Raw genomic sequence first — 26300 nt, forward strand, 5'->3', positions numbered from 1 at the left:
GTGGCTTTTAGCTATGGTTTGTTGAATAAACCACTGTGGGCATAAGATGTTAAATCAAAACAAATCATATTATGGCTCAACACAGTGTTTGACTTCTGTCCTAGAGTTTGTGGCCAGATCATATTGTACCATTTTGCAAATGAATGAAACTCCTGAGTCTCTTGAAGTTACAGTCCCTCATTCAACAGCAAAAGTGTCCTGTGGTTAATTTTCAGTGAAAAGTTCATATGATTTATATTATTCTCCTTTGCCTTATTCCAAACCATACCCTACTGTTTCTGTTCTTCTTACCTAATTCTCTGATGTTTCTACCTGTTATAGCAATAGCAGAGGCCTGCATATGAGCTCCCATGACCATCAGGGAGATGACCTTGTGTTTCTTGTACAGCAACTTCCTTTGCCACACAGCAGCTCAGAAATCAGGAATACCCCCAAATTTGCTGTGATATGGCATGCTTAAGGGAGGCTTATGTGCAGAGAACACTGGTATGGCTAAAGTTTGTTTATTTAGGCTTGTTGGAATTAAACATTAATATAGCAATAGACTTAGGTTCATGGTTTATATAAAACACTGGAAAAAGTACAGAATTTCAGAGTTACTTCCATCCAACATGCAATACTTTAAATCTTTTCAGTAAAGTTTACAGGAAGTTCTCTGCTCTTATCCTCCGTATCTCTTCAGTTTTCGTGTAATCTGCATAAATTCTGGTTGAACCAACCTATAAGATTCAATAAGTTTAACATGATATATTATGCCTGGCTTGAGTAAATTGGGTTATATTTTAAAGGGCACCAATATACCTGAGGCATAAGGCTATGAAAGGCTGGAACAGATAATAAAGGGCTTATTCAGATAATAGTATGGTATTTCTGATATTTATACCGCTTTGAACATCGAAGGCTGCAGTGATGTATATATGATAGCTTGCATCCAGCTGAAATCAAGGGTCCTAATACATAAAAATTAATCTTGATTAATGTAAGTTCCATTAATTTCAGTGGAAAATAAATGTGTGTTCTGCAATGGAGTTATTAAAATTCAATCCACTTAATTTATGCAGGATTGCAGCCTGTATCAACTTTACTTCTTATTAATCTATTACATCTTTCAGCTGAATGTTAAAGTAATGTTAAAGTAAAACACAACCAACTATTTCTAACTATAGCTTACAGGCCAGTCCTATTTCTTTTAATAGTAGTTGATCTTCATTTAGTAATATTATGAGTCAGGATATTAATGATTACTTGAACTATGTTCAATATTTAGCACTGGCACTGCCAACAATTGAAAGGACATGCAAACACTTGAGTAGAACCATTAATTATGGGGAGTATTGCTTTCTTATAATTCCTAAAAATTTTCCTAGGATATTAAAGTTACTAATAGATTAAATTCTGGGTTTTTTTAAAAATCTTAAAATCCCTGTCAAAACTTTACAAGACTAGGCCTAATAGAATGCAATAAAAGAACTCCATCTAGCGGGGTCCAGAAGGCGGGCCTTCTCTGCAGTAGCCCCCACTCTTTGGAACATTCTGCCCCCCCCCGGAGGTGCGATTGGCCCCTCACTCCTCACCTTCCGAAGGGCCTTGAAGACCTGGTTCTGCCACTTGGCCTGGGGTGGGGAGGGAATACTTCAAGCAGGGGGATGGCTAGCCCCATAGTGGCCAGCTCTCCACAGCCTGATTTTCCATCTTCTTGGATCTTCCTTTTTTTAGTATTGTTTTAAATTTTGGATGTATTATGTGTTTTAGATATATTTATAGTTTTAATGTTTTCTCTAAGTCGCCCAGAGTCCCCTATTGTGGGGGAGATGGGGAGGGGAGAAATCCAATTAATAATAATAATAATAATAATAATAATAATAATAATAATAATAATAATAGAATGACCCAAAAGGCAAACTTAATCCAAGCTAAACATTCCTCAAATAAGGGATTCTAAAGGAATGCTCAGTACTGGAATTACTCTTTACTGACTTTTATTATCCCGATCTAGTTGGTCATGGTGCTAAAAACTAGTACCATCTTTTCAAAGTAAGACTGCTATCATATCCCTAGATGCAAATCCAATGGAACCCAATTATGTTGAGTGGACACATATAAAGTTATGCCTGGGATTGCAATGTTTACGATAGCAATTAATCAGATACATTCATTTATTTAAAGTACTGTGACTCTCCCCAATGAAGGGAACACATATTTTTAAAAGCTTCTATAAAATAAACTTTTCTAGGAAAAAAATCAGGAAGAAGGAGTAAGTAACCTGCTCTCTGCTCTGCTTTAAAAGGGAATGTCTTTTAAAACTCTGCTTGTTCCCATGTATAGATACATAATCCAGAAACATAGAAAACCCTTCAGAATGGCTGTTGTTTATATGCAAATATAATGTACATTTAATTAATTAAATGTACACAATGGCCAGATATATTTAATTGGGTGACAGACCTATTTCTAGCCTCTGTTAAGGACTGTGGTTGCAGAATCAGAAGGACCTAGGTGAGGCTGCAAGAGTGATCTTGGATTCCGACAAACGAGCAGACAGCTGAAGCTACACGGTGCTCGCATGTGGTTGATAACAAACATCCAGGTAAAGAGACAGAAATGCCGAAAGGGAGTCCTGCAAACTTTCCTTCTGCGACGTTTCAGATCCGGCAGCTGCCTTATGTTGCATTTTCTCTCTCTCTCTCTCTTTCTTCGCAAACACAAAACAGATGGTCTGTTCTGCTTCTTGTTTATTATTTTACTACAGCCGCTTTAATAGCTACAATCACAACAATATATGCCCGCGACTTTCGAGAGATTTCACATCTGCTTCCTACTACCAGGAAGAGGAGGGATGCGCTGTGTTACACAAGTCATTCTGGGGCAGTGGGGAGCGGGGGGGGGGGGGGAAGGGAGGTAGAAAATGAAGCGAAAAGGGTCTGAAAGGAAAAGGAAAAAGTCATTGCGATCCCCAGGCTGAACGGAAAAAGAGGGCGTGATTTCAGGAAGGCGGGGCGGGCGCTGCCCACTCCATAATATTTTGACCGAGCTGGCGCCGAAACTGTGCAAACGAAAGGTGAAATTCTATCTGCGGGATCGGGCGCACCTTGGGAAGTTTGGCCGAGTTGTGAAAGGAACTCCGGCTTTAACCTACATTAGCCCGAAAGAATAGAGCGAGTCCATATGGTAGATGCTGCCTGTGGATCTGCGGCAGCAAGACGATGCCCTACTCCTGCTCCTGCTCCCGCATGCCGCCCAGCTTGTGCCAGATGGCGCCTGGACCAAGTGGCCGTGAGAGGTGGCTCTGGTTAGCCTAATAAACCTCCGAGACAAGTCAAAAATCAAAACACACACATAACTAACATCTGCTAGAGCCCACCGTGCCCAGCTAGCCTTTCAATCATGAATTAAGGAGCCCCACTGCCCTTCTGTTCCCCTAGGCTAGAAACTCATTACCATTTATCAGCACTGATGCTATCTGGCCTCCCATTTTATTTAGTGCCGAAGCTCTTCGCATCAGCTTTAGTTTTGACAGTTGAGGCTGGGGGGCAAAGCAGCAGCGGATCTCCGCTTGTCCTACACCGAACAGGCCCCCTTTCCACACGCCTTTACTCCTCGAAAGTCTCACCTACAGCAATTTCTCCCCTGGAAGAAGGCTCCGAAACAGTCGGTGGCGCTGGCTTTCCTCCAAGGACAGGACCTTGGCCACGGCTTTCTGGGCAGCTCTCGGATGTTTTCTTAAAGCCACGACCAAATCAAGGGCGTACGGCGCATTTTTCGCCCAGCGTCTTCCCTCACCTTTTCCCGCGACCCGCGCCTTTGCTCTCCTGCCCCGAAGGCCAGGTCACTCGGCCAGGAGTTCTCGAAGAGAACTGGAAAGAACGAAGCGGGATTTTTCGGATAAGGTGGTTCTCCTAAGGATTTAAAGATAAAGGGAGGCCACGTGCTCATGGACAGGTGGAAGGGGGGAATCCATGCATTACAGAAGATCACAGAAAGGGATCACATCCTGGCAAAGTGTGGTGCTTCCTGCGTTGAATTGCAGTGTTCATTTGCAGGCTTTCAGCAATTCATAGACAAGGCTTAAAAAAAAACTTTCCAGAGTCAGATAAGATCGGCAGAAACTGACAACATTTCAGGCGAGTGATTTTCCCCTCCCACCAGCAGCCATCTGGCGTGCCCAAATTTTACCCATCCCGGTTGGTCCACCGTATCGAAACATTTTGCCCTCGGTTCTCCCAGGCGTTGCCGTGCGATCACTCCGCACCAAAGCTGCCAGGCTCCGTTCTTAAGAACAGGGCGACTGGGGTCTCCCGGCTGAAGGCAGACGTCCAATGTCTCCGTTTGTGTTTGCTCGACTCAAAATAGAAAAGGGTATTCGCTCAAGGTTGTTTGCCAATCAGCTACATAAGCTAAAGAAAGAACGCGCCAACTGGTTATTTCACTTATTTTTAACTAGGAAGGGCCGGATAAACCTTCTGGACGGGACTGGCAGAAAGGTGGCAAAACCTCATTATCATACAGCTGAAGGTTTATCTTCTCTGCTCTCTCTCTTCCCCCCACCCCGTCCCTATTTAACAACAAGCTGAAATAAAAGCCACATGAAAGGCCTTCTCTGTGCTTGGCTTTAATGAGGGACACGCGACTCAACAATGAGCACACATTGCAGGCAGACCAAGGGGCTTTACTGGCAGACAGCAGCCTGCAGCCAGGAGACGGGCTGAGCCTCCCCAGGTCGGTTTCGCACGAGCCAGAGGGAGGGCTCAGGGCTCAGCCTCGTCCTGTTGTTGTCCCCGAGGAGAGCGGCGGCGGTGGCGGGATGCTGCTGCCTCTTAGGACGGGCACCCATCCATGGCTTTTTCACTCCCAAGAAGCCAAGCCACCGGATTTTACCTGCTCTTTTGCGTTCCAGTTTTCGCGGCCTGCGAGAAATGAGCTTCTCTCGCCAAGGAACGTGGCTTTGGAAGCGGCAGTGAACTCCCCCGCCCGCTCCTCCCGCAAGCGCTTCAGAAGGATTGTCAGGCGCTTGCAGGGCTAGCCCCACTTCATTTGCCAAATTCCAGCCGGTGAGGAGAAAGCGCAGCGGTAGAGCTCCTTCTCACGCGCCCAGCAGCCTTTGGCTGCTCTGAGTGGGAAGACCCGCACTAGTTCGGCCAACGCACGCCGGGCAGGTAGGGCGTCTTCCTCGCAGGATTCTCGAGGGAGCGAAATCCGCCAATAAACTGGCCTTTCGGTTTCTCAAGAACCAGCTTAGTTTCTCCTAGCGAAGGGTGTGGGCGCGGGCGCTGCACCTACACGTAGGGACCCACATACCTGGCTAAACGGCACTATAGCCCCAAACGTATCCTTTCCATTTCCACTGGAAATGGAAAGGGGATGGCAGGACCATGTCAACCAGGGTGCTATCTTACATCTCTGCCCCTCGCCGGTCCTGCCTCCCTCCCTGCCTCCCGCGGCGGAAGAGCGTCTCAGTGGCCAGCGCTCAAAAGGAGCAAGCCCACGAAGGCTCGGCTTGCGACCGATCAGCTGGGCTCCTCGGGGTCAGTCCACCAGCCGCCGCCGGGTATTAATTCTGGATCTGCGGGCTCGAGGCCACACTTGGCTCTTCTTCCAGAAAGAAGAAAAGGGGGAGGGATCTCCGGAGTCTGACTGGCAGTTTACATAATGAGCTTGCAACAGCTATATAAACAGCTGAAAGGAAGCGAGTTGCCTACTTGCTGAGCGAGCGCTGCGAGGCCGGGAAAGAGGAGCCACCAGCACCCGCCGCGGCCCCGGGCACCTCATCGCCTCGCCTCTGGAGTGTATCGAAAGGCAGCCGTCCTGGGACTGCGCGGCTGGATCCTCTCCCCCGCGGCTGGTTTCAAACTCTGGATTATACCCGACTGCTCTCCCCTCTGAAGTTTGGGACGTGTTCGGAAGGGAGAGCGGCTGCACGGGGCGACCTGCGGGCGACAACTTTGGGGCCGAGCCAGAGGCGCATCCCTGCATCCCGAGGAATACAAGGCGAGGGCGTCAAGTCGGGCCTCCGCGAGCACCCGAAGAGGATGGCCGCCTTGCGTTTCTTGGGCTTGGCGCTGGCCCTGGCGCTCCCGCTGCAGGTAATGGCCCAGCTGGCGGCGAGGCCGGGGGGCGCCGAAGGCTCGGCCGGCGGGGGGAAGCTCTGACCTGGCTCTTTTGTGTCTCTCTCCTCTTTGTGCAGCGGGTCTGCGGCTCCGGCGTCTTCCAGCTGGAGCTGCGCGAGTTCGTCAACAGGCAGGGCTTCCTGGCCAGCGGAGAGCCCTGCGCGGCCGGCTGCAGGACCTTCTTTCGCGTTTGCTTGAAGCACTTTCAGGCGGTCATCTCCCCGGGCGCCTGCACCTTCGGGAGTCTCACCACCCCGGTGCTGGGAATCAACTCTTTCCCCATCAAAGAGACGGAGGGCTTCCGCAGCCCCATCAAGTTGCCGTTTAACTTTACCTGGCCGGTGAGAGCTCATCTTCAAGAGACCTGGACGGGGGTGGGGGTGGGGGTGGGGGTGGGGGCGGCTAAAGGGAAGGGCGCTGCTCGGCTGCCCAAGAGGCAAAGGCGCGTCGCGGCGGTTCTCTCCCTCGCTCCGCGTCCTGCCAAAAGCTACCGTCGCGTGTGGCCGTTGCAAAAGCGTTTGGAAATGTGTGGGTTGCTTAAGCCCAGCGAAATGTAAACCGGGAAATGGCATTCAGCAGGACGTATCCCGGGCTGTGGCGGGATAGAGAGAGAGAGAAAGGAAGATTGGAAGAAAGGAAGCCGATTTGCCGTTAGAATTAATTGCAAAGAGTTAGCGATTGTTGGCTCCCGAAGCCCTACAGCCCCTTTCCGATCCCTCGCGTTCGCCACTCTCTCTCACTCCTTCTTTTCGTCCACAGGGAACTTTCTCTCTGATCATTGAAGCCTGGCATGCTCCTGAAGGTTACCATCCAACAGGTGAATACTCTGGCATGTCCCTCGGCAGTCACTAGGGGGAGGCCGAGTGCTGCCTTATATGTAAAATAGTTTTCCCAGAAAATAGTTAATTCTCTTGGTATCGTTCCAAAACAGCTGTCACCAAAGCTAAATAAATAAATCGGAGTGCACATAGAACTTTAGGATATCGTTTTGGTGCTTGCTTTAGTTTGCAGGCCAGAGCTGTGTTCCCTACATCTTGACCGGTTTTGCTTTGATTTTTGTCCCCGACTTAATCTCCACACAATTGTGTTTCCTCCCGTTTATTTTTGGCGTGGGAAAGAAAGGAGCTCTTTGGTGAGAAAACGACAAGGCTGCCAAGAAGTCCTGACTGCCTTTTCCTGTATTTTACACCTTTTTCAAATTCCGCCCTTTGGAAAAGGAATAATGGCTTTGGGATGTTTTTCTGACATAAAGGAAAAGGATATTTCAACAGCACCACAGCTCTTATTTTGAAAGCGTCTCTGGGCCACAGTGGATAGAAGTGGATGCTAAAGGCAACTTAATACTGGTTTTATAAAAATATAGGGACTCTTCATTCCTTTTTCTCCAATAACTGCAACTAAGTACCTGAGTCCTATGTACTTCAGGGCTTTTATTATATATTTCTGCATGGGCAAGAAATTTTACAGACTATTATTGCTGAATGATGGAGAGTTCCCCCACCCCTGGAATTTAATCACTATGATAGCATTTTCCCACAGTTGCCAGTGATGGTCTGGTTGATTCTCTTTATTTAGAAATCACAAGGATTGGCTTACCCTGATTTCAGACTCTTCTCCGTTTTTAATTATATTAGACATGCCATTTGGAAATAACTTTTTTTAAAAAATGAAGGCATCAACTGATGGAACGTGTTGCATAAAATCTGGGCTTCCATGGGCGGACACCAGGGAAGTGTTGCAGATGGCCTTGGAGAAGGCATGCAAGACACTATAATTGGGAAATGGTTTTAATAAATTAAAACTGTGGTTAGCAGAGAGCACATCAGCATGATGTAATGTGACCAAGGCTGGCCCACCATATGTTGTCCATCAAGGGAAAGGACAAAAGGAACTGTAGCCAACTGGGTTGGCACTGGTATTGCCAATGGCAGTTCACTGTCTTTTGCTGCACCTGAGGAAGGATGCAGGGCAAGCCAGATGGTGTACATGTTTCAACATTGCTTCACACACACTCTTCCCAGCACCTGAAGCATCTTTTGCACTCCGTTTAATGGTAGAGCAGCTCTACTACACTAGTGGAGCTGCACTGGAGCCACTGGGGGCCTCTTGGGGAAGCTCTGAGTGGAATTGTCACCTGTTTCTAGAAGAGCTACTGTAACTCACTATGGCAGGTAGAGGTTAAGTGAGAGAAGCAATCCTCAGCATGGAGAATGTAGGGATAACTGCCTGCTGTTCTGCTCCCCATGATGCATTTGGTAAAGACATTCCTGGTCAGACGTCCTTCGGGGGATGGATGTGGGGAAAATGCCGAGGTACCTAGGAACAATTGTACAAGTGAAACTGGAAAATAGGTGGAAAGCAGGAAGGGGGACCGCACTATGGCTAGGTACAGATGGCAAGTTTATAAAGGCCTAACCCCAAAGTCTCCTTCGCAGGCTCCGAGACCCCAGCTCGGAAATGGCTCATCAGCCAAATGGCGATCCAGCGCTCGCTGGCGGTGGGCGAGGACTGGTTCCAAGACGAGCAAAGCAACCAGCGCGCCAGGCTCAGTTACTCCTACCGAGTGGTCTGCAACGAGCACTACTACGGAGACAACTGCTCCCGTCTCTGCAGGAGTCGGGACGATCACTTCGGACACTACATTTGCCAACCTGACGGCAGCTTCACCTGTATGACGGGCTGGACTGGAAACTATTGTACGGAGGGTGAGTAACCTTCCGCTTCCCTGGACGAGTAGTAGGCGGGAAGCGCCGGGCGAGGGCTCCCCCTGGTGCTTGCACGCGTCTATAACTCCACTGTTGGCGCGTGCAGAGGGTGGAGGGCGCGCGCCTTGCTGGCGGGGGAGGGGGGGTGTGGAGAGAAATCACGACCCGCTTGCCAATGATCGCGAGGGAAGCGCGTGCGCGGGTGACTTTCATTCTGGCATTAAAGGGGCGGGAGAAGCTCGAAGGAGTTTCGTGGGGTGGTTGGGATGGTGGAGATAGAAGTAAATGTATTTGGATTCAGCCATACGGGATGTTCTGGGTTGCGTTCCCATTAACCCAGTTGGTGTTTGCTACAGAAAGACATGTAGGCCGTTTCTAAATATCCCAACCAAGAGGGCAGCTTTACAATAGGAAAAGGCGAGCATTTGTACTTCAGGTATTTTCGCTTTGATTGCTAAAAACATTTAGACTTAGAGCTGCGGGCCCGCCGGTTCTCACCGGTCCTCTAAAACTAGAGGCTCTGCTGGTGCTGCTGCTGCTGCTGCTGCTGTTGTACAGTTTACAGCCAAGTCCTACTTTTCTTGGGTTTAGGAAATCAAGTCTGTGTTTGTTGTGAAAACAGTACCACCTCTGGCCTGAAGAAAATCTGTATTTACTAGCAATACTAGTGCTGTGCTCTTTTTAAGATGTCTTTACAGAAAAAATCAAATACAATGTAGGGTTTACAATCAGCACGTAAACGTGCAGTTTTACGTAGAACAAATCTGTTTGAGTGCTCTGTGGTGACAGCATTTTGAACACAGCATAGTAATATTCCAGGAACAAAATGTGGAGTTCCGGTTTATTGCAAAATACAGCCCCCTCCCACTTTTTCCAAGGGTAAAACTACCAACTCAGCCCTTACTCAGCCACTGTCTTCTCAGAGTTGTTATAATGAAAAAAAAAGGGGGGACAGTTCTATTGAGTTCACAGGGGAAAGAACAGAATACAGATTAAATATATTTCAAAATACATTGAAATTGTCTTTGAATGAAGTTTTGAACCTGAACTTTTTTTTTGCAGCCATCTGTTTAGCTGGGTGTTCAGAGAAAAGTGGATTTTGCAGAAATCCAGGAGAATGCATGTAAGTATTAAACCTGAGTGCCAGTATTCAAGTATAAATCCCACATCCTTTTTCCCTCCTTCCACTTGTCATCATTCATAAAACTTTGTCTTCCTTGGGGCTGCATCTTGATGAAGGTATTTTAAAATTCCCTATTAATTTCTTTCCAGCTGTCGTAGTGGTTGGCGGGGCCGCTATTGTGATGAATGCATTCCTCATGTGGGCTGTCGTCATGGTACATGTACAAAACCAGGGAAGTGCCTATGTGACGAAGGCTGGGGTGGCCTCTTCTGCGATCAAGGTTAGTGGATGAGAGCTATGGCAAGTGTCCGTTCTTCATTTTCTTTATTCACAGTATGCATTCTTGAAATATTTTGGATGGGATCTCAGTGATGATGGGATGGGAGCCTAGAGTTATCCTTGCCCTACAGCTGTCCCCAGGAATTGGGGGTCTCATGGAGCAGATATGGGTTGCTGCTGCCTGAGGGAGGAGAGGAAGGGGAAGTTCCATATCTGAACAGTTCAGCGAAGCTGTATGTCACCCTTTTCCTTTAAAATGGACATGTTGAGCATTCAGCCTTCACTCTTCTCCCACACTAAACATTCTGTATGGGCTGTGTTTACATAACATGCTTAGCCAAGTGAGTAAAAGATCTAATGGCTGCATTCATACAACATATTAATCTTGGTTAGTATTAATCTCGATTAGTGTTTCTGTAGCTTAATGTGTTGTATGAACATAGCCCATAATTTATGTCCAGATTAGGAGAACCCAGAGCATGGGTTAATTCTGTAAGTAGATTAAGTGTGTTGTGTTGCAGTTTGCTCTCATGAACTTAACTGAGTCATCAACATTTCTGCCAAAAAATTCCATCAAAAGCAACAGACTCTGGCCCTATGTTATGTAAGAGGAAATAACTTTATACAACAAATGCCGAGGTTATATTTTATTAAATGAACTATCAAGGTTCTTTTTAAAAGGACACTTTTGGCACAATTCCATGATCTGTTATAGCCTCAGCTAAAAAAAACCCTATATATTCTTCAAGATGATACATGTACACTTCCATTTACAACTGAATTTATTTTCCTACCATGGATAATTTCTTACAATTTCTTTTCATGCCATAGACATAATCATAAGTTAATTAGCAATTGCAGTTTTCCACCAAATTCTACTCCAAAGCTGAACTGTATTCTTCTAAGGTATATCCATGTTGCCCCCTTAAACTGTTCCTGTTCCATGTTGATGCCAGCTGGATTCTAAGCCATCTTAAGTATTTATTAACTATTTGGGAACTGGGTGGAAGCAAGCAAGCAAGCAAGCTTTTTAGTGGCGCACTGGTGGACATAGTCCCACAGAAAAGTGAGTAGCTCAGGGAAAGAAAACGAGTGTATGTGTATATATGTATACATGCTAAGTTTTGAAACAGTGATCCTCTGCATGTCAGGCAAAGGTTATACAGTAACCACTAGGCTACCGGAGCACCATTGGTAACAGGAGTCTTAGCAGAGATTGGAGAGCTGCAGGGTAGTGACCACAAACCCAGGTGGGATTTAAGTGTAAGGGATTGCCTAGAAGGAAGTAAAGTGCAGCAGACAAATCAGCCAGCAATGCCTGAGCTGGCAAAAGATGGAGAACACTACTTTTTAATGTGGAGCAGGAGAGCACACAGGCAGAAGTTGTGTTTCTGGTGGGCTGGAAACGAGTAGAGGAGGATGTCATCCTCCGGAAATGGTTGGAGGCCATTTCTACTCATGATGGAGCAAGTTAATGGTGCAGATATGCCGCTATTCTGCATCCAGGTTAATATACTCATTCTGACACATTCTAAAGCAAGTTTAGTGATGCAGACTTTTTTCTCCCAGAAGAACAGTGCTGTAGGTCCAAGACATTTCTTCCCTTTATCACAGCTAGAATTAAGTTTCTTCTGCATTTGCTTCTAAGTACTTGGGCTGAGCTCTCTCGGGTAACTTCAGATCACAGTGCTTCTAAGTATTCTGATACTGATAAGGACAATTTCGGTTCCTTTGCCTTCAAAACTTTTTTTTATGCATTGGGTCAATCCATACTGGACTGAAATGTCCTCTGTTGCCCTCTTTAATTCAGTTTGCCCTCTGAATCAGGTTGACTGGTGCCGCAATGTTGTTTAATTAGTCCTTATTCCTGTCCATTAAATGCAGTAAGTGATTAAGGTCCATATAATGCTAGTTTTCATGGACATCTTCCCAATGGCTGAAAAAGGTTGTGTTTACATGACAACCTAGGATAGATAATTTAAAGATGTAGTGTGTTGTCTGAACTCAGAATTTGAGAGAAAATGTTGTTAGTGGATTGATCAAGCTGTTATTTGTACCAGATATTTGTTTGGGAGTAATTTACAGTATGATTTGCAGGAATGAACTACATGTCATTGAATATCATTTGTAGTTTGCTTGTCCTAAAGAGCAATCTCTTTGAACCACCCTGAAATATACCTGGAGAAACTTTGTCAAGAAGAATTTGTTCTGTTGAAGTATGTATGATCTCATAGGATGATTTTTATGAGACAGATATTGTTGGCACTTCAGAGCCAGTATAGTAGTGTGGCTAAGATGCTCGATTAGAAGTAGGAAGACCCAGGTTCTAGCTCTCCTTTAGGTATGGAAGCCAAGGGGGTGACCTTGGACCAGTAATTCCCTCTCAGCCCTAATCACCATCAGGCTTTGTGACAAGTGATTGGGAAAAAAAAAACTTTGTTGCATCATGCGTTGATAGCTTTGTTATGTGACCTAAGCAAGCACAGTGAAAAATAACCAGATGCTGCAACCAAGCAGACAACACTAAGAAGAAAAGACTAATAGTGGTATTTCTTTTAAATGGAACATTTACATTCTATTACTACAAATCAGTTAAGACACAAACAGAAGTAAAGAGTGGTTCCTAGTGTGTTTATATAGTTTTTCTGGTTTGGGTCAGGTTTCAGAACTAAATCATCCTTGGAGCTACATAAATAGTTATTGCCGGCATGTTGGCTTTGACTGACCCCTTCCATTGTTAAGATTTGCTCTAGCAGATGGAATGCTGCTTGTCTTCTTTCATTATTAAAGGCACCACCCAGATGCCATCTCACCTTGGATATGCTAATTACACTAAATGTTCCTTGTCTATCTCTTTCCTTATCTCTTTGATCTATTGGGATTTAGCAGAAATGAAGACTGCAAACTAAGCTGTTCCTTGTGCTTGCTTTATTTACCTACCTACCTACCTACCTACCTACCTACCTACCTACCTACATCTGGAAAATCTTTACATTTCTCTTGATGTCAAGGTCAAGAATGATGGTGCAAAGAAATAAGTAAAGTAATAACCTTAGACAAGTTTATTTTAGGCATGTTGTATAGTGCTAGTAGTGAAGACATATCCAGCTAAGCAAAACTGTTTCTGTTAACTATCAAGCAAATGCATTTTGGCCTAAGTCATTATGTCTTGCTGTGTTTGTAATATCTCTTCTTTTGGGGTATCTGTCTGTCTCATTGACTGATAGTTTTCTTTTGTGCTTTGTTTCCTGTTAGATCTGAATTATTGCACCCATCACAAACCCTGCAAAAATGGAGCCACTTGCATGAATACTGGTCAAGGAAGCTACACCTGTTCTTGCAAAGAGGGATTCACTGGCAAGGACTGCGAAAGGAATATTAGTGAATGTGATAGCAACCCCTGCAAGAATGGGGGCAGTTGCACAGTAAGGACAAATTATATGCTAGAAGTTAATTTATGAAAGGAAAATAAAATATTATTATCATCATCATCATCAGTATCTAGTTCTTTTTTCAAGGAATACAGGATGACATGCATGAATTTATGCTAATATATATTCATAACAATATACTGTCAGAGAGAGCCAGTTTGGTCTAGTGGTTAAGGCATCAGGCTAGAAACCAGGAGACTCTGTGATCTAGTCCTGCCTTAGGCATGAAAGCTGGCTGAGTGACTTTGGGCCAGTCACTCTCTTTCAGCCCAGGACGTCAGGCTTGGGTGACAAGCTGGTCGGTCAGTTCCTGTTGCAACCAATGGATTGTTCAGTTGGTCCCCCGCCCCAAAAAAGCGGACCCTGTACCTGTGGGAAAAACGCTAGGAAGAACAAAAAAAATAGACTGAGGGTACTTCCACATAGCCCCTGCAGCCACTGTGCTTGCCCTCAAGCCCTCCCAGTTCATTCATACAGTTCCGTTAACGTCTTCCTCTTCTGGCTGCCAAGGATCTTCCAAAGTTGTACGGTATATCCTCTGTCTCGCAGAATTGGGGAGTGGCGGAGCAGAGTTGGCATTTCAGCCAATGCTCTCCACGTTTTCTTCATTTCCTCACCACATTTGTTTTGCAACAAGGGAAAAAACGCAAATGGTCATTGTGCAGATGGCTTCAAGATGACTTCTGGAGAGAGGGAATCTCAGAAGCCAGGATGAATAGGAACCCCTCCAATAACCACTGCTTGCCCCACAGCTTCAGGCCAGAGACTTAGTGAATGTGTACCATCTTGGAGTTTCCTCCTAATTACTGGAGAAGGAGGTACTGTGGCCTCCAAAAAGTGTTGCAAATATAGATGATGCAAAAACGGAGACATCCTTGCTGTGTTATAGAAAGCACTGGGAGCCGTACATCTAAACCACAGTTCCTATTGCAACTATTTTCCTAGCACTCAAAATAATGCTCCAATATAATAATCTCTCAGAGCTGCATCAGTCATACTTTCAGTCCAGCATGTTAGTCCAACATTGTAGTTTGAAAATGTGCAGTTTCAGAAAAACATAATTCCTGCATATATTGTGATTCTGCTGTGCAACTTAGTAATAATTGAGGGAATAGTGACATCCTAACATCTGAAGGATGTAATGTCCAATAATTTGTCTTTGAGAAGACAATAAAGGTTATTCTGAGTATCCAGTTAATCTTTACTATTCCTACAGCACTGTTCATTTAGAATATTTAGTAATAGCTAAATATATAATATTCTACAACAATGGTCAAGCTTAAACTGAGCATAGGAACATTTTTAGTGTTCTTTCTTGTAGTTCACATTGATATATACTTAGCACTAGGTACTTTCATGTAACATTAAGGTATCAATTTTTCTGACTTACAAGACCTTAGAATTTTTATCTTTACATTCACATCAAAGGGCTTACACACAATATAATGAACTCTTCATCTGATCACAACTACATCTTACCTTAATACAAATAAAAGATGAAGACGGATTATTTATCATTATAGGCTTACGTGTGAATCAGTAGAGTCATTAATAAACTGATTTCTGGGTCTCCATGACTATATCATTGTTAGGTAGCTATTTGTATGCTAGTCATTTTGAACTCTAAACTGTTATACATGCCCATCCAATCTAGCTTTGCCTATCTGCGTTTGCTTTGGCTTAATCTCTGAAATTCATGCCTTACAGAGAAATGCAAAAATAACTGTGGTCTGAAAGCAACTGCTGTTTCATGGAGCTAACTTTTATGTATTGTCTGCTTGCTTCTATAGGATTTAGGAAAGGAGTACCAATGCACCTGTCCCCCAGGATATGATGGTATGAACTGCGAGCACGCTGCCTTGACTTGTCTTGACTCTCCATGTTTTAATGGTGGCACATGCCTGGAAAGAGAAAGAGGAACCAGCTATACTTGCCTTTGCCCCATGGGATTTACTGGATCCAACTGTGAAAAAAAAGAAGACAGGTGTACCAACAATCCCTGCGCTAATGGTAAGCCACAAGGAGAGTGTTAGTTTCTGAGGATGGCCATGAAAGAAACTTCAGTTTGATTTTGGTTCCTTTTCTTGTCTGCCAGTTCCATTCTCCTATTTAATGTCTAGTGTGAATTTCTACGTAGGTAAAGGTTCAAACTGTATGTTGCGTGGAATTCCATGCTTTTTTGCCCCACCTGTTGTAATCCTTCCCTTCCATGGATGTTTTTCAAGATACTTTTAATTAACAGATGGGGTAAAGGAGGGGCTTTCAGTTTTGCTTGCATATGTCTTCTCACTTCATTAGGCTATAGTAGCTATGTCAGGGAATAGAACTGAAACACATGTACAATATTGTTGAATTTTGATGAGTGCGTTTTTTTTTAATAAGCATCTTGTCTTTGAGGTTATCTATTTTAAATGAAACAGGATGTTCATTCCTAACCTTGTGTACTCCCTCACTGAAGAGCTTCAAGCAAAGACTGTTGAGATGGTTTAGAACTTCCCTCAACTTTGTATACTCTCATAGATCCGCCACTTATCTTTGTGCAATGTTGTTACACCTTGTGAGAGCCTTGTTCACTTGAACTGCATAGGATAAGAGGCAGGCTCAGCAACAGATTAGTGAAACCAAGGCTACATACAGAAGCCTCATAGAACCAAACTTGTAGGACCAAATTATATGTGTGCTCATCTTTTTAAGTTGATTGTTTAAAAATGCAAAGAGGGGAGGAGATTTAAGACCATGGAATAGGAAAGGGATTCTGGTTTTTTTTAAACAGAGCTCCTGTTATGTCCAAAATGGAGTACTTTTACTTGGCGTCAGTTTGTAGTTGGATATTCCAACTCCCTTGCACTGTTGTAATCATTGCAATGCATTGTGAGCACTAAAAAGGTTTTTTCCCCCTTCTGTAGGTGGGCAATGTTTTGTAATGGGCCAACAGCATGTGTGTCGCTGCCGTCCTGGCTTCTCTGGTCAGACGTGTGAGATATACATCAGCCGGTGTGCAAGAAATCCCTGTTCCCATGGAGGATCATGTCATGACCTTGACGCTACCCATGATTACACATGTACTTGTTTGCCAGGCTTCACTGGCAGAAATTGTGATATTAGAACTAGAGATGGCTGTTCTTCTGGGCCGTGCCAGAACGGGGGAACGTGCTACATTGGGCTTTATACTAAAAGCTTTGCCTGCCACTGTCCCCCTGGCTTCATGGGCAGCCACTGCGAAATTGTTACAAATGTCATCCCACCACTTCCTAAGCCAGTTCCCTGGGTGGCTGTATCCATGGGAGTTGGGCTAGTGGCTCTCCTCATCTTGTGCTGCATGATAGCCATAGTTATCCGACAGATGCAGAGACACCCAGAACAAAATTCAGAAACAATGAACAACGTGTCTGACTTCCAGAAGGAAAATCTCATCCCAGCTTCTCAGCTTAAGAACACCAATAAAAATAAAGACCTTGAAATAGATTGTGTACTGGAGAAATCAAACTACAAACTTAAAAATCATACATTGGATTATAACCTGGTGAAGGAACTGACAAATAGAGGAGCTCAGGAAGATAAATACCATAAAAGTGAAAAGTGTATAGGAGAGAAATCACCCTTCTGGCTATGCAGGTATGAAATTTCCTTTAGAAGACAAACTTATTTGCACAGTCAAAAATGTGAAGAACAAAGGTGGTGTTTTAGTTTAAAGAACTCAGAAAAGAGCAGATGACTGAAAATGTCTATCTTTGATGTTTTTACTTTTTTGTATACTAATTCTTCATTATTACAAGAAAACTAATTGGTCAAGTTATGAAAACAATTTATTTTCCTAATTAGAACAAGAAATAATCAATTCCAACATGAGAAAATATTTTACACATGTTTGAATCCTGTATATCAAGTCCTTTTCTTAGTGTTCCTTTCTCTATACCCCCCTCTCATCTTTCTTTTCTTAAGCTGGCATAGTGGCACTACTGTACTATAGCCCATCTTAAATTGGGTGTGATCTAACTCTGAATCAGAATTCACTAGTTCCCTGGATCATAGCAGATCTACAGTAAGAATAAGGGATATGTATTCATTTCACAAAGATACCTCTCTCCCTGTCCTTCAGTGCAGACTTAGCCATAATTTTGCATATTAGTAATATTCAAATTTCCAATAAGCCAAGCACTGAAAACAAGTATGGGGAAATCTATCCTCTCTAACACTGAAGAGAGGTTGATCTATCTTCCAGAGTGTTAATATGAACAATCTGGACTGTTATCCCTAGTTTTTCTTATTATTGTGTTAGCCTCATCATTTTGATGATGTGTAGATTTAAACAGAAGGCTTCCATATTGCAGGACTTCCTGAAGTCTCCATTCTGTGCTCTTCCTCCTTCTTCTGGGGACTCCTGTAATTTGAGCCACGCTACAGTGTATCATGTGTTTAGACAGTCATCTTGTTCAAAAATGCAGTGTTTTGCTTTCAGTGGGTGCTTTGTAGTCAGTTCTTGCAGATGAAAAGTAAACTCAGGGATATTCTCTGATTGACAAGCTACCTTACTCTGACTGATCTAGTGTTTTGAGACGAGAACAAGTTTTAGTCTCTCTCAAGTGTGTCCAGGTTCATAGCTGTTAATTTTGTCTAATATAATGTGACAAGTGCTGTAAGATACCGTAAGTGCCATTGGATTCCACTGTATGGACATGAAAAAGAATAAACCTAGAATGTGGTGGGAACTGGTTGTTTTTATCATCTACCGTCTCTCATGCCAGTGTCTCTTTTCTTTCAACCACAGCTCTTCTAGAATATCCTTTCTTCACATCTTATAATACAAAGCATTGACATTCATTCTGAATATTCACCTTGTATTTTATCTGTATTTTCAACAGTGAAAAGCCAGAATGTAGAATATCAGCAATATGCTCTCCAAGGGATTCAATGTACCAGTCTGTTTTTGTAATAACAGAAGAGCGGAATGAATGTATTATAGCTACAGAGGTATGTGTATTGCCTACAGAAATTTGATCTTTGCTCTGAGTAATGTTCAGAAATGTGACATTCAGAATGACAGCAATGTAACTTGAGTTTTCAAACATAGCACCGACATATACATGTGACAAAATAAATAGAAAGTGAAAAATATGTAGAAGTTTTTTTAATGTTACTTGTGATCACCCCAACAAAGTATCAAAGTATTTAACAAAGTATGGAATCCAAAGGTCTGTGATCATGAAATAATTCTTTCCAACTTTTCACGGTCCTCTGTGGAACCCTCTAACCCAAGAAAAGTTGGGGATGGTAGTTGACGGATCTCCAGAATGGCAAAGGGATGTGACACAAGGGGGCCAGAGCAGAAAGAAAAAATTGGGGAAAACCAGGAAACCACCTTGTGTGAACAGAAATACCTTTCCATCACACAACATTTTTGAATCTAGGACTCTACATCTGAGTGTAGGAAGTAAGGACACAAGAATTCAGGAAATTAAAATATTGAATATGTAAGATTTAAATAAAGGGATACATAGGGAAAGGTTGAAATTAATGTCATAAAGATTCTCCTCCTACAACTAAAATAGTACATTCAAACTTATTTAAGTCAAGGATTGAATTTTATCTATTATGCTTAATTTTACATTTATACTGAATTAATTGAAATGTCTGTTTCTCTTTTTTATGTTTATTGATAGGTATAAGAGTGAAGGCTGCTCTGTTTGCACCTCAGTTCTAGTGATGCCACGAAGTGGACATTCCTACTACATTGTTTACAATTCAAAATTGGATTGGACTTGGGTTTTTTTTTAATTATATGCAATTTGCTGCTCTCAGGAGGAGGAGTGGATGAAAGTGGGTGAACTGGACAGACTGTGAATTTAAAAGATGCAATATACCTTTTTGCCCCCTGTTTCCTTATTTTGAAGTCTGATAGGAGGAATGTAACTGACTACTAGCAGGGGAGAGACAAAGATGTCTCTTACTAGCTTTTAAAATGACATGCCAGTTGCTCATGGACAGTTATGCGACTATCCAGAACTTCAGTCTTGAAAGGTGCCTTGTCAGTATAAAGGCCCTTGGACGTTATCACAGAGTTTATCAATGACACTGTGAGAAGAATGAATGAAGAAACATATTTTTCTATGCAGATAATGGATACAGAATAAGTGTCACCATTTTTTTCTGGATTTGGAAGTGCCTAAAAAGCGTGTCTGAGAATCTAGAGAGCCCAAATCAAGACCCATCAGCCTTTCCCCCCTCCAGCACCCAAGCAGTATTGTCCAGGAGTGGCTATCAACATCTCCTGTTGCTCTTCTATTTTCCCCTCCTTTTTTCCCCCTACCATTTATTATTCACAGATAACTTAAGGAACATGGCTACTGAATTGGCATTTTGTCTCCTTGGATGCTGCTTTGGTGAACTGAGCAGTAACTGGGATTTGTTCTTTTTCTGAATCACGGGACTCCCCAGACATAATCTGACCCGAGAGAGGATGTTGACTTTTCTCTTTCATAAGAGGAAAGTGAAACCCCGGGCTCCCTGACAGCCTTATATGTGCGTTTAAAATCAATCAGATGTTTTCCTGCTCTTTGCACTACTAGTCACCATAAACAGAAGTGTGTTTCTTCTATGTTATACGTGTAAAGAGAGGTTTGGATTTTGTCTTAGAGATCTGGACTGGTCTGGTGCCACCCTTTCAACTGCAGATAATCTGGATGACTACACTGTTACGTTTTTACAGCCAGGCAAGTGTTTATGATCCTGCCTTTGTATTCCTTCTGCGAAACCTCCCACACTGACTACAGTTGAATTCCTTTTTCTAAACACCTGACAAAGACTAAGCTACAAAGGGGATTTTGGGGGGGGGGATCCATTATGGGGGGAGGGGGGACTGTAAAGCCCTTGGTTTTCCCTGTTTGTTCCTTTCTTCACATTGCTACAAAGAAAGGAATAACCTTAAGTTTTTGAATCCAAAGGAGCAGTTCTGAACTGGAAACTCAGAACTGACACGGACTCTCTCGTACATTTACAGCAATAATAGACATTTCAGATAGGAAGTGCTGTTCATAGTGATAAACAAGTACTGTGGGAAAGAGAATATGGCGGAAGCAGAGAGAGGAAGCAAATTTTCATTCAAGGAAGTTGGGATCGTGTTTTCTGTGGTGGAAGAGCAATGTTCCTGACCTTGAAAATCCCAGGGCTGGATTAATCCATCTCCAGCCTTGAACTGTGCAATCAAGTTCTTGCTTGGTATGTTCACTACTGACATTCTGGCCATTGTGAAGAGGAGCTTCAGAAATCAATAATATGGTTTATACTAGTGTCTGTCTGTAGTTTATTTTGAAGCCTAGCATTTCAATAATTTAAAGTAAAAATCAGAAGCACTGAACTTTCTACATTTTGTAACATTATTTTGTATATAATGTATATTTATAATCAAACAGAAGTGTAAATATGTTTATTACATATGTCATGTTTTTATGTGATGACAAAGTTTGAATTTTATTTTTTTTTTCAAATAATGAAGATACTTTCTTGCTACTGCAAACTTTTAGTGTGGTTTCTTATGCTATGATTTGGATGTCATGACCTTGCAGTGTTTACAAGGATAGCTCATGGCAAAGCTTGTGAGGTAACAAAAATTTATTACTGCTAATATTAGTATTTCAGTAAATGAACTCAATGTGTGTTTTGAGTTGCTGAACATCCCATTTGATATAAAGTTTAACCTGTAACCATAATAGACTAAAAAAATTTAAGAATCCCTTAAATTTTATCCTTACTATATGGATAAAATCTTGCCATATATATGATGGTTTTGCTTGAAATAGTAACAGAGAAAGGTCTCCAGGTCATTAATAAATACACATCTTAATTTTATATTTTGTTAACAAATACAAATTCTTAACTGATTTTCTTCCTTTTGTCTACTGTAACTGGAGCTCATGGTGTATCCGTGTTACCACCTATTCCAAAAGATTTAAAATGGGGTACCAAGTAACAGAGTCAAAATAAGAAATGTAACATAAGATCATTACTTTTTACACTGTTTTCAGCATTGATTCAGGATGCTGTTTATCTGAGAATGCTTCCAGATTTCTGTTTCCACCAACATAAATACCATATTGGCAGAAATTACAATTCCAGACTATAACTATATAACGTAACTATATTAGTACGTTGCAGTAACAATGACAAAATCCACAACAGTTTATGGCAATGTACTGGTTTTTAAGGGGTCACCAGACTCCTGTTTGCCAGCAGACATAATAGAGGAGGATTCCCAAGTTTTTAGTATTGCCATTGCTAGTTTTGCTCTACTGTATCCAGGCTACGGTGGCATCCATATTGACCAGCAACAAAGCAACCAACAGAAAACTTCGATCAGTTTGCCATTCCAAAGTTCTGTCAAGCTAAAAAGCTAAAATTTCAGTGTAAAAATGTAACTTAGGTTTGCTAAGCTTGTTAAAATATTCAATTTTAAAATGATGGGAGTGGAGAAAGAGAATAATCAGGCTCTAAATGAACTGCAGCCTAGTTATGCAGGAATATATAGATTTAAGCCCATGAAATTAGTGTAATTAAATCAGATGAATCTCAAGTCCTCTTTTGGTGTGTAAACTGTAGTGCATCTATTTTTAAGGCAATAATGCAAAAGTTTTTGCTTTATCTTTTAATAGCAGCTGTAATAACAAAATTACAAGGGAGCTTTTTAGTTTGCCTGTATTTTAATTATATGCAATTTTGTTTACCTTTTAAAACACTATGCATATGTGCTTTCCTGTTTAATTCTTTTCTTAGGAAAATCAGTTGAAAATCCTAATCAGTCTCCCTGACAACCATTTGAGGCAAACAATCATCAAGATGGAACTCAGAAATAAAGAGAACCCTCCTGTCCCTAAACATTTGTCCCGTAGAACAAATTATGAAAAACCATTGACAAAAAGAGCAGATGCTCCTGATTTGCAGCTTTTCCTTGGCAATGTGAAATAAACTCAACAGATGCTTCTCTTAATTGAACGCATGGATTATACACACGTACAAGCACACAAACGCAGAGTCCTCCTTCAAACAAAAAAACAAGACAAACAGGAAAATAGTCAGGGAAATCTTCCCACAGCTTCAGAAAGACAATGGTGGGATTCAAACATGGCTTTGGGGTCTCAGGAGGAAGAGTGATACCAAATGGCAAGTCTGAAACCTCCATGCACCAAAGCCTGCAAAAATTATTTGTGGGTGGATATTATATTATTAAACATGTTTTTGTGCATGGTCCTACAGAACTTGAAAACAAAAGTGTGCATATACATTAAGAACTACATATTGTACAAACTCCAAGGAAGACTTTGCTTAAACATGGGCCCAGGATATACCATTTCCTCCAAGTAGATTTTCACTGGCTTGTTCCCTCAATTTGAGAGGGGATGTAGTTGGTACTTTGGCTCTGGAGGTAAGGCAGTGGGTCCCTCAAAACAGAGCTTCTCTGGGGCTGCCCTGGCCCTCAGGATTAAGCTCTTCCCCTGAGATCTAGATGCCTTTACACTTAACATCCTTAGAAAAACTATTACAACTTAGCTTTTCCAGCCAGCTTTCAGAAACTGGGCATCCTGTCCTTTGCATTAGCAATTTAAGCCTGTTGTATTCTGAAATTTAACTTTATTTTGCATTAGGGGATTTGAATTTTGTTTACATTTATTATATCTGTGAACCCTCCAGAGTTTTCCTAATTTTGTAGTACAGTATATAAAAGAGGGAAACAAACAAGCTCCAGATAGCATTGGGTTCCAATAGGATCATGTGAGAATTGGAACTCGCATGTATAAATCTGATTATGAAATATATTCAGTCTCTGCACCAAAGTGCTGATGCACTGTTAGTGACACATTGTTTCAGGGATTTTATAGTAGACCTTTAAGGTGAAAAAAGGTAATTTCTGAATTATTTAGCATAATATCAGCATTCAGGTGAGTGATATATAGTAATAAATTTTTAGAAATGGTAAATCATATATAGAAAATACAATTTGTTTTTAAAGTGTATAAGAGAAAGATTCAGATCCAGCCTGCCTGGATTTTATACACGTGGACTGTATAACACTGTTATTTCTGAGCTCATGGATAAGCCCCTTAAGTATGAAGCTTGTATTATATACTTCCTGTGAGATAATTTGTATGATAAAATACATTTCAGGCTTCCTGACTAGAGCATAAAAAACTTTAAAACTTAATTGCTCTCAGTAATATAGGTTTCCTATCTCTGACCTAGCTCTGTAGAAATAATATTTAAAATAGTATTTTTAATTGGTCATCAGCCTGCTTCTTAAAGCAAGATATATAGCAGATCTTGGGGATTTTCCAACAAAAAATGTTATGCTGAAACTCATAAAGGTGATGGTGTCATTGTAGTATCATTCATATATCCAGCCCTGCTTTATCAAGATGGACTTCTTGTTCACGAGAGACAAGACTGTGTGTTTCACTCCTAATTCAAGCCCTAGTTCTCAAGTTGTCTTGTCACTATACCTCCTTGCTTTGTTTTCCTAGCTGCAGTTTTTCTAGTCTCTCCAGAGAATCAGGGCAAGGGCAGTATATTTCCCTCAAAAAAGTTTTGCTTTTGCTCTTTATTAAACCACAACCATTTGTAAAGAAGGATGGTAGAAAAAAAAATAGTGTTTGCTGTCTCTCTGGAATAGCTCTTCCATAATGCAGATTGCATATCGTCATCCCTTAGTTTACTCCAAGCTGACTTGTCTTGTAATATGAGCCATTGCTTCACTTCTTCCTGAACTGGTATTTTTTATTTTTGTTCTTGACTATATAGTATAAAGTACAGGGTGGGGAGGATCAGCATTTGTTTTCTAAAACATTCATTTATTTCTGCTTCTGGCTACCACAACTGTAAATAGCTGCACAAAACATAATTCAGAACTGATCTGTACACTTTCACGGGTAGTTCTTATGTTAGGTGAACAGTATGACCAAACGGTCATATTTTGCTTCAATCTAGAAACATTTAAATGATAAAATGTTCATTTATCAGTTGGCAGCCTTCTTTGTTAAAGATTTGGGGGCCAGGGATCTACCTCACAGTGGATTCCCAAAAGGAAAAAGGTGATTCACCACAGGGGAAAAGGGTTATACTTTTGAAGATGTAAAAGGTGAAGAGGTGAATGAAGAGTGAGAACAACTGCTGTGAGAAAAATAGTGGCTGATTCATGCATTACACTAAGCCATGGTTTGTTTTAATCAGGGTTGTTGAATAAGTTGGCTTTGCATACAATGCAAAACTGTAAACTATGATTTCCAACCAAAAGGTTTACACATTATGCTAAACCTTAACCAAACAAATCACAATAGAGTATAGTTTACTGGAATATGTGGATCTCATTTGTTTGTTATGCAACTCATCAAAGCTTCACTCCTTGCCAAGGTGTCTCGTAGGGAATTCAAATGTCACAATAGCACCTGCAACCATGCCATTAAACCCATGCACCTTTTTTTGCATGCACTGTGTAGGGGATGCATGAAAAAAGGGGCAGGACTTTGTACAATCACAGCTGCCATCTTACCCTTTTGACCTCCCCCTTGGATGCTCCTGCTCCCTGCTAGAAATCCTGGCTACATTTTTCATTTCTGCATCCTTTTTCCACATGGGTACTGCAGCTGAATTTACTAGTCACTTTCATCAATTAGAAACGTGATCTTATCACAATGGCTCCCAAGCAATGGTGAGCAAACTCTACATGTTCAACATTTTCCTAACTAAGCTCATATGACTAGTGCTATTGTAGACTGACATGTCATAACAATTTGCCAGTCCCCATCCAGCAACTGAGAACCCTTCCGATGTCCTAAAAAAAAGTTTCTAAGCCCTTCTAGATAATAGCTTATCAACAATCAGAAAAAGGGAAAGAAATATACACATACATGATGCACATACCATACACATACTTCTGTGATTCTTCCCACATGGCAGTTGATATTAAAACTGGCTAGACCAGTTTTGAAATGTCAAGCAATTTTAAGAAATAAAATCACAGACATACAAATAACCCACTTGTGGGTCATTTTGTCTCTCAGGGCATGTATGCACACTGAAACATTACTTGCAAGTATTGGTTGCTGTACAGGTAGTCCTCATTTAGCAACTGCCTCATTTGGACCATTCATAGTTAAGACAGTGATGAAAATATAACTTTATGACCAATCCTTGCATGTATGACCTTTGCAGGTCTATAAAGCAGATGAAAGCCGAAGTAAGACCATAAGCACAGTTGCAGTTTCACTTAGCAACCACTTCGCTTAATGACCAAATTGCCGGTCCAATTGTGGTTGCTAAATGAGGACTACCTGTACTTGCAAAAGCAAGCAAATGTGCACTGGGTTAACATGGAGATTTGTTTGTTGCTCAGTAATAATGGAGATAGGAGGTACCACACTGTAGAGTATAGAGGCAGGTCTAGGTTGCTAGATGTCACAATACACACATGCCATCTTGCACAGAAAGAGGAGGCATTCTTTCAGCCCAGAAAATGAACTGTGCAACACATTCAGAGGTGACAGGATCTTTGCATGGACTTCCAGAATGATGAGAGCCTTAAACTGAATGGCTCACTGAGAATAACTGAATGCTGTCAAACCAGCCAAAATGTGTAGCCAAACCACAGGGCACAGTATTTCCATATAATGTGCAA

The 26300-nt window shown here is 42.1% G+C and overlaps 1 protein-coding gene across 1 annotated transcript; it reads left to right on the plus strand.

Annotated features, from left to right (window-relative positions):
• Positions 1 to 5543: 5543 nt before the first annotated feature.
• Positions 5544 to 22588, plus strand: DLL4 (delta like canonical Notch ligand 4). The gene is made up of 11 exons (XM_007431356.4): positions 5544 to 6080; positions 6182 to 6445; positions 6864 to 6921; positions 8540 to 8809; positions 9872 to 9932; positions 10082 to 10212; positions 13467 to 13636; positions 15433 to 15652; positions 16549 to 17257; positions 18505 to 18613; positions 19303 to 22588. The coding sequence occupies exons 1-11, from the start codon at positions 6027 to 6029 to the stop codon at positions 19306 to 19308; spliced, it is 2052 nt and encodes a 683-aa protein (XP_007431418.1). The 5' UTR covers positions 5544 to 6026; the 3' UTR covers positions 19309 to 22588.
• The last annotated feature ends 3712 nt before the right edge of the window (positions 22589 to 26300 follow it).

Source organism: Python bivittatus, unplaced genomic scaffold (genome assembly GCF_059951505.1).
Source record: "Python bivittatus isolate LINGU-HERP-01145 unplaced genomic scaffold, Pbiv_v1 ctg000480_np1212, whole genome shotgun sequence".
NCBI classification, from domain to species: Eukaryota; Metazoa; Chordata; class Lepidosauria; order Squamata; family Pythonidae; genus Python; species Python bivittatus.

Bases quoted from the DNA above. Each gene is read 5' to 3' on its own strand.
- DLL4 (XM_007431356.4), top strand. From the start codon at position 6,027: ATGGCCGCCTTGCGTTTCTTGGGCTTGGCGCTGGCCCTGGCGCTCCCG. The intron at 10,213-13,466 runs GTTAGTGGATGA...GTTTCCTGTTAG, and splicing joins TGGCCTCTTCTGCGATCAAG to ATCTGAATTATTGCACCCAT. The intron at 15,653-16,548 runs GTAAGCCACAAG...CCCCTTCTGTAG, and splicing joins CAACAATCCCTGCGCTAATG to GTGGGCAATGTTTTGTAATG.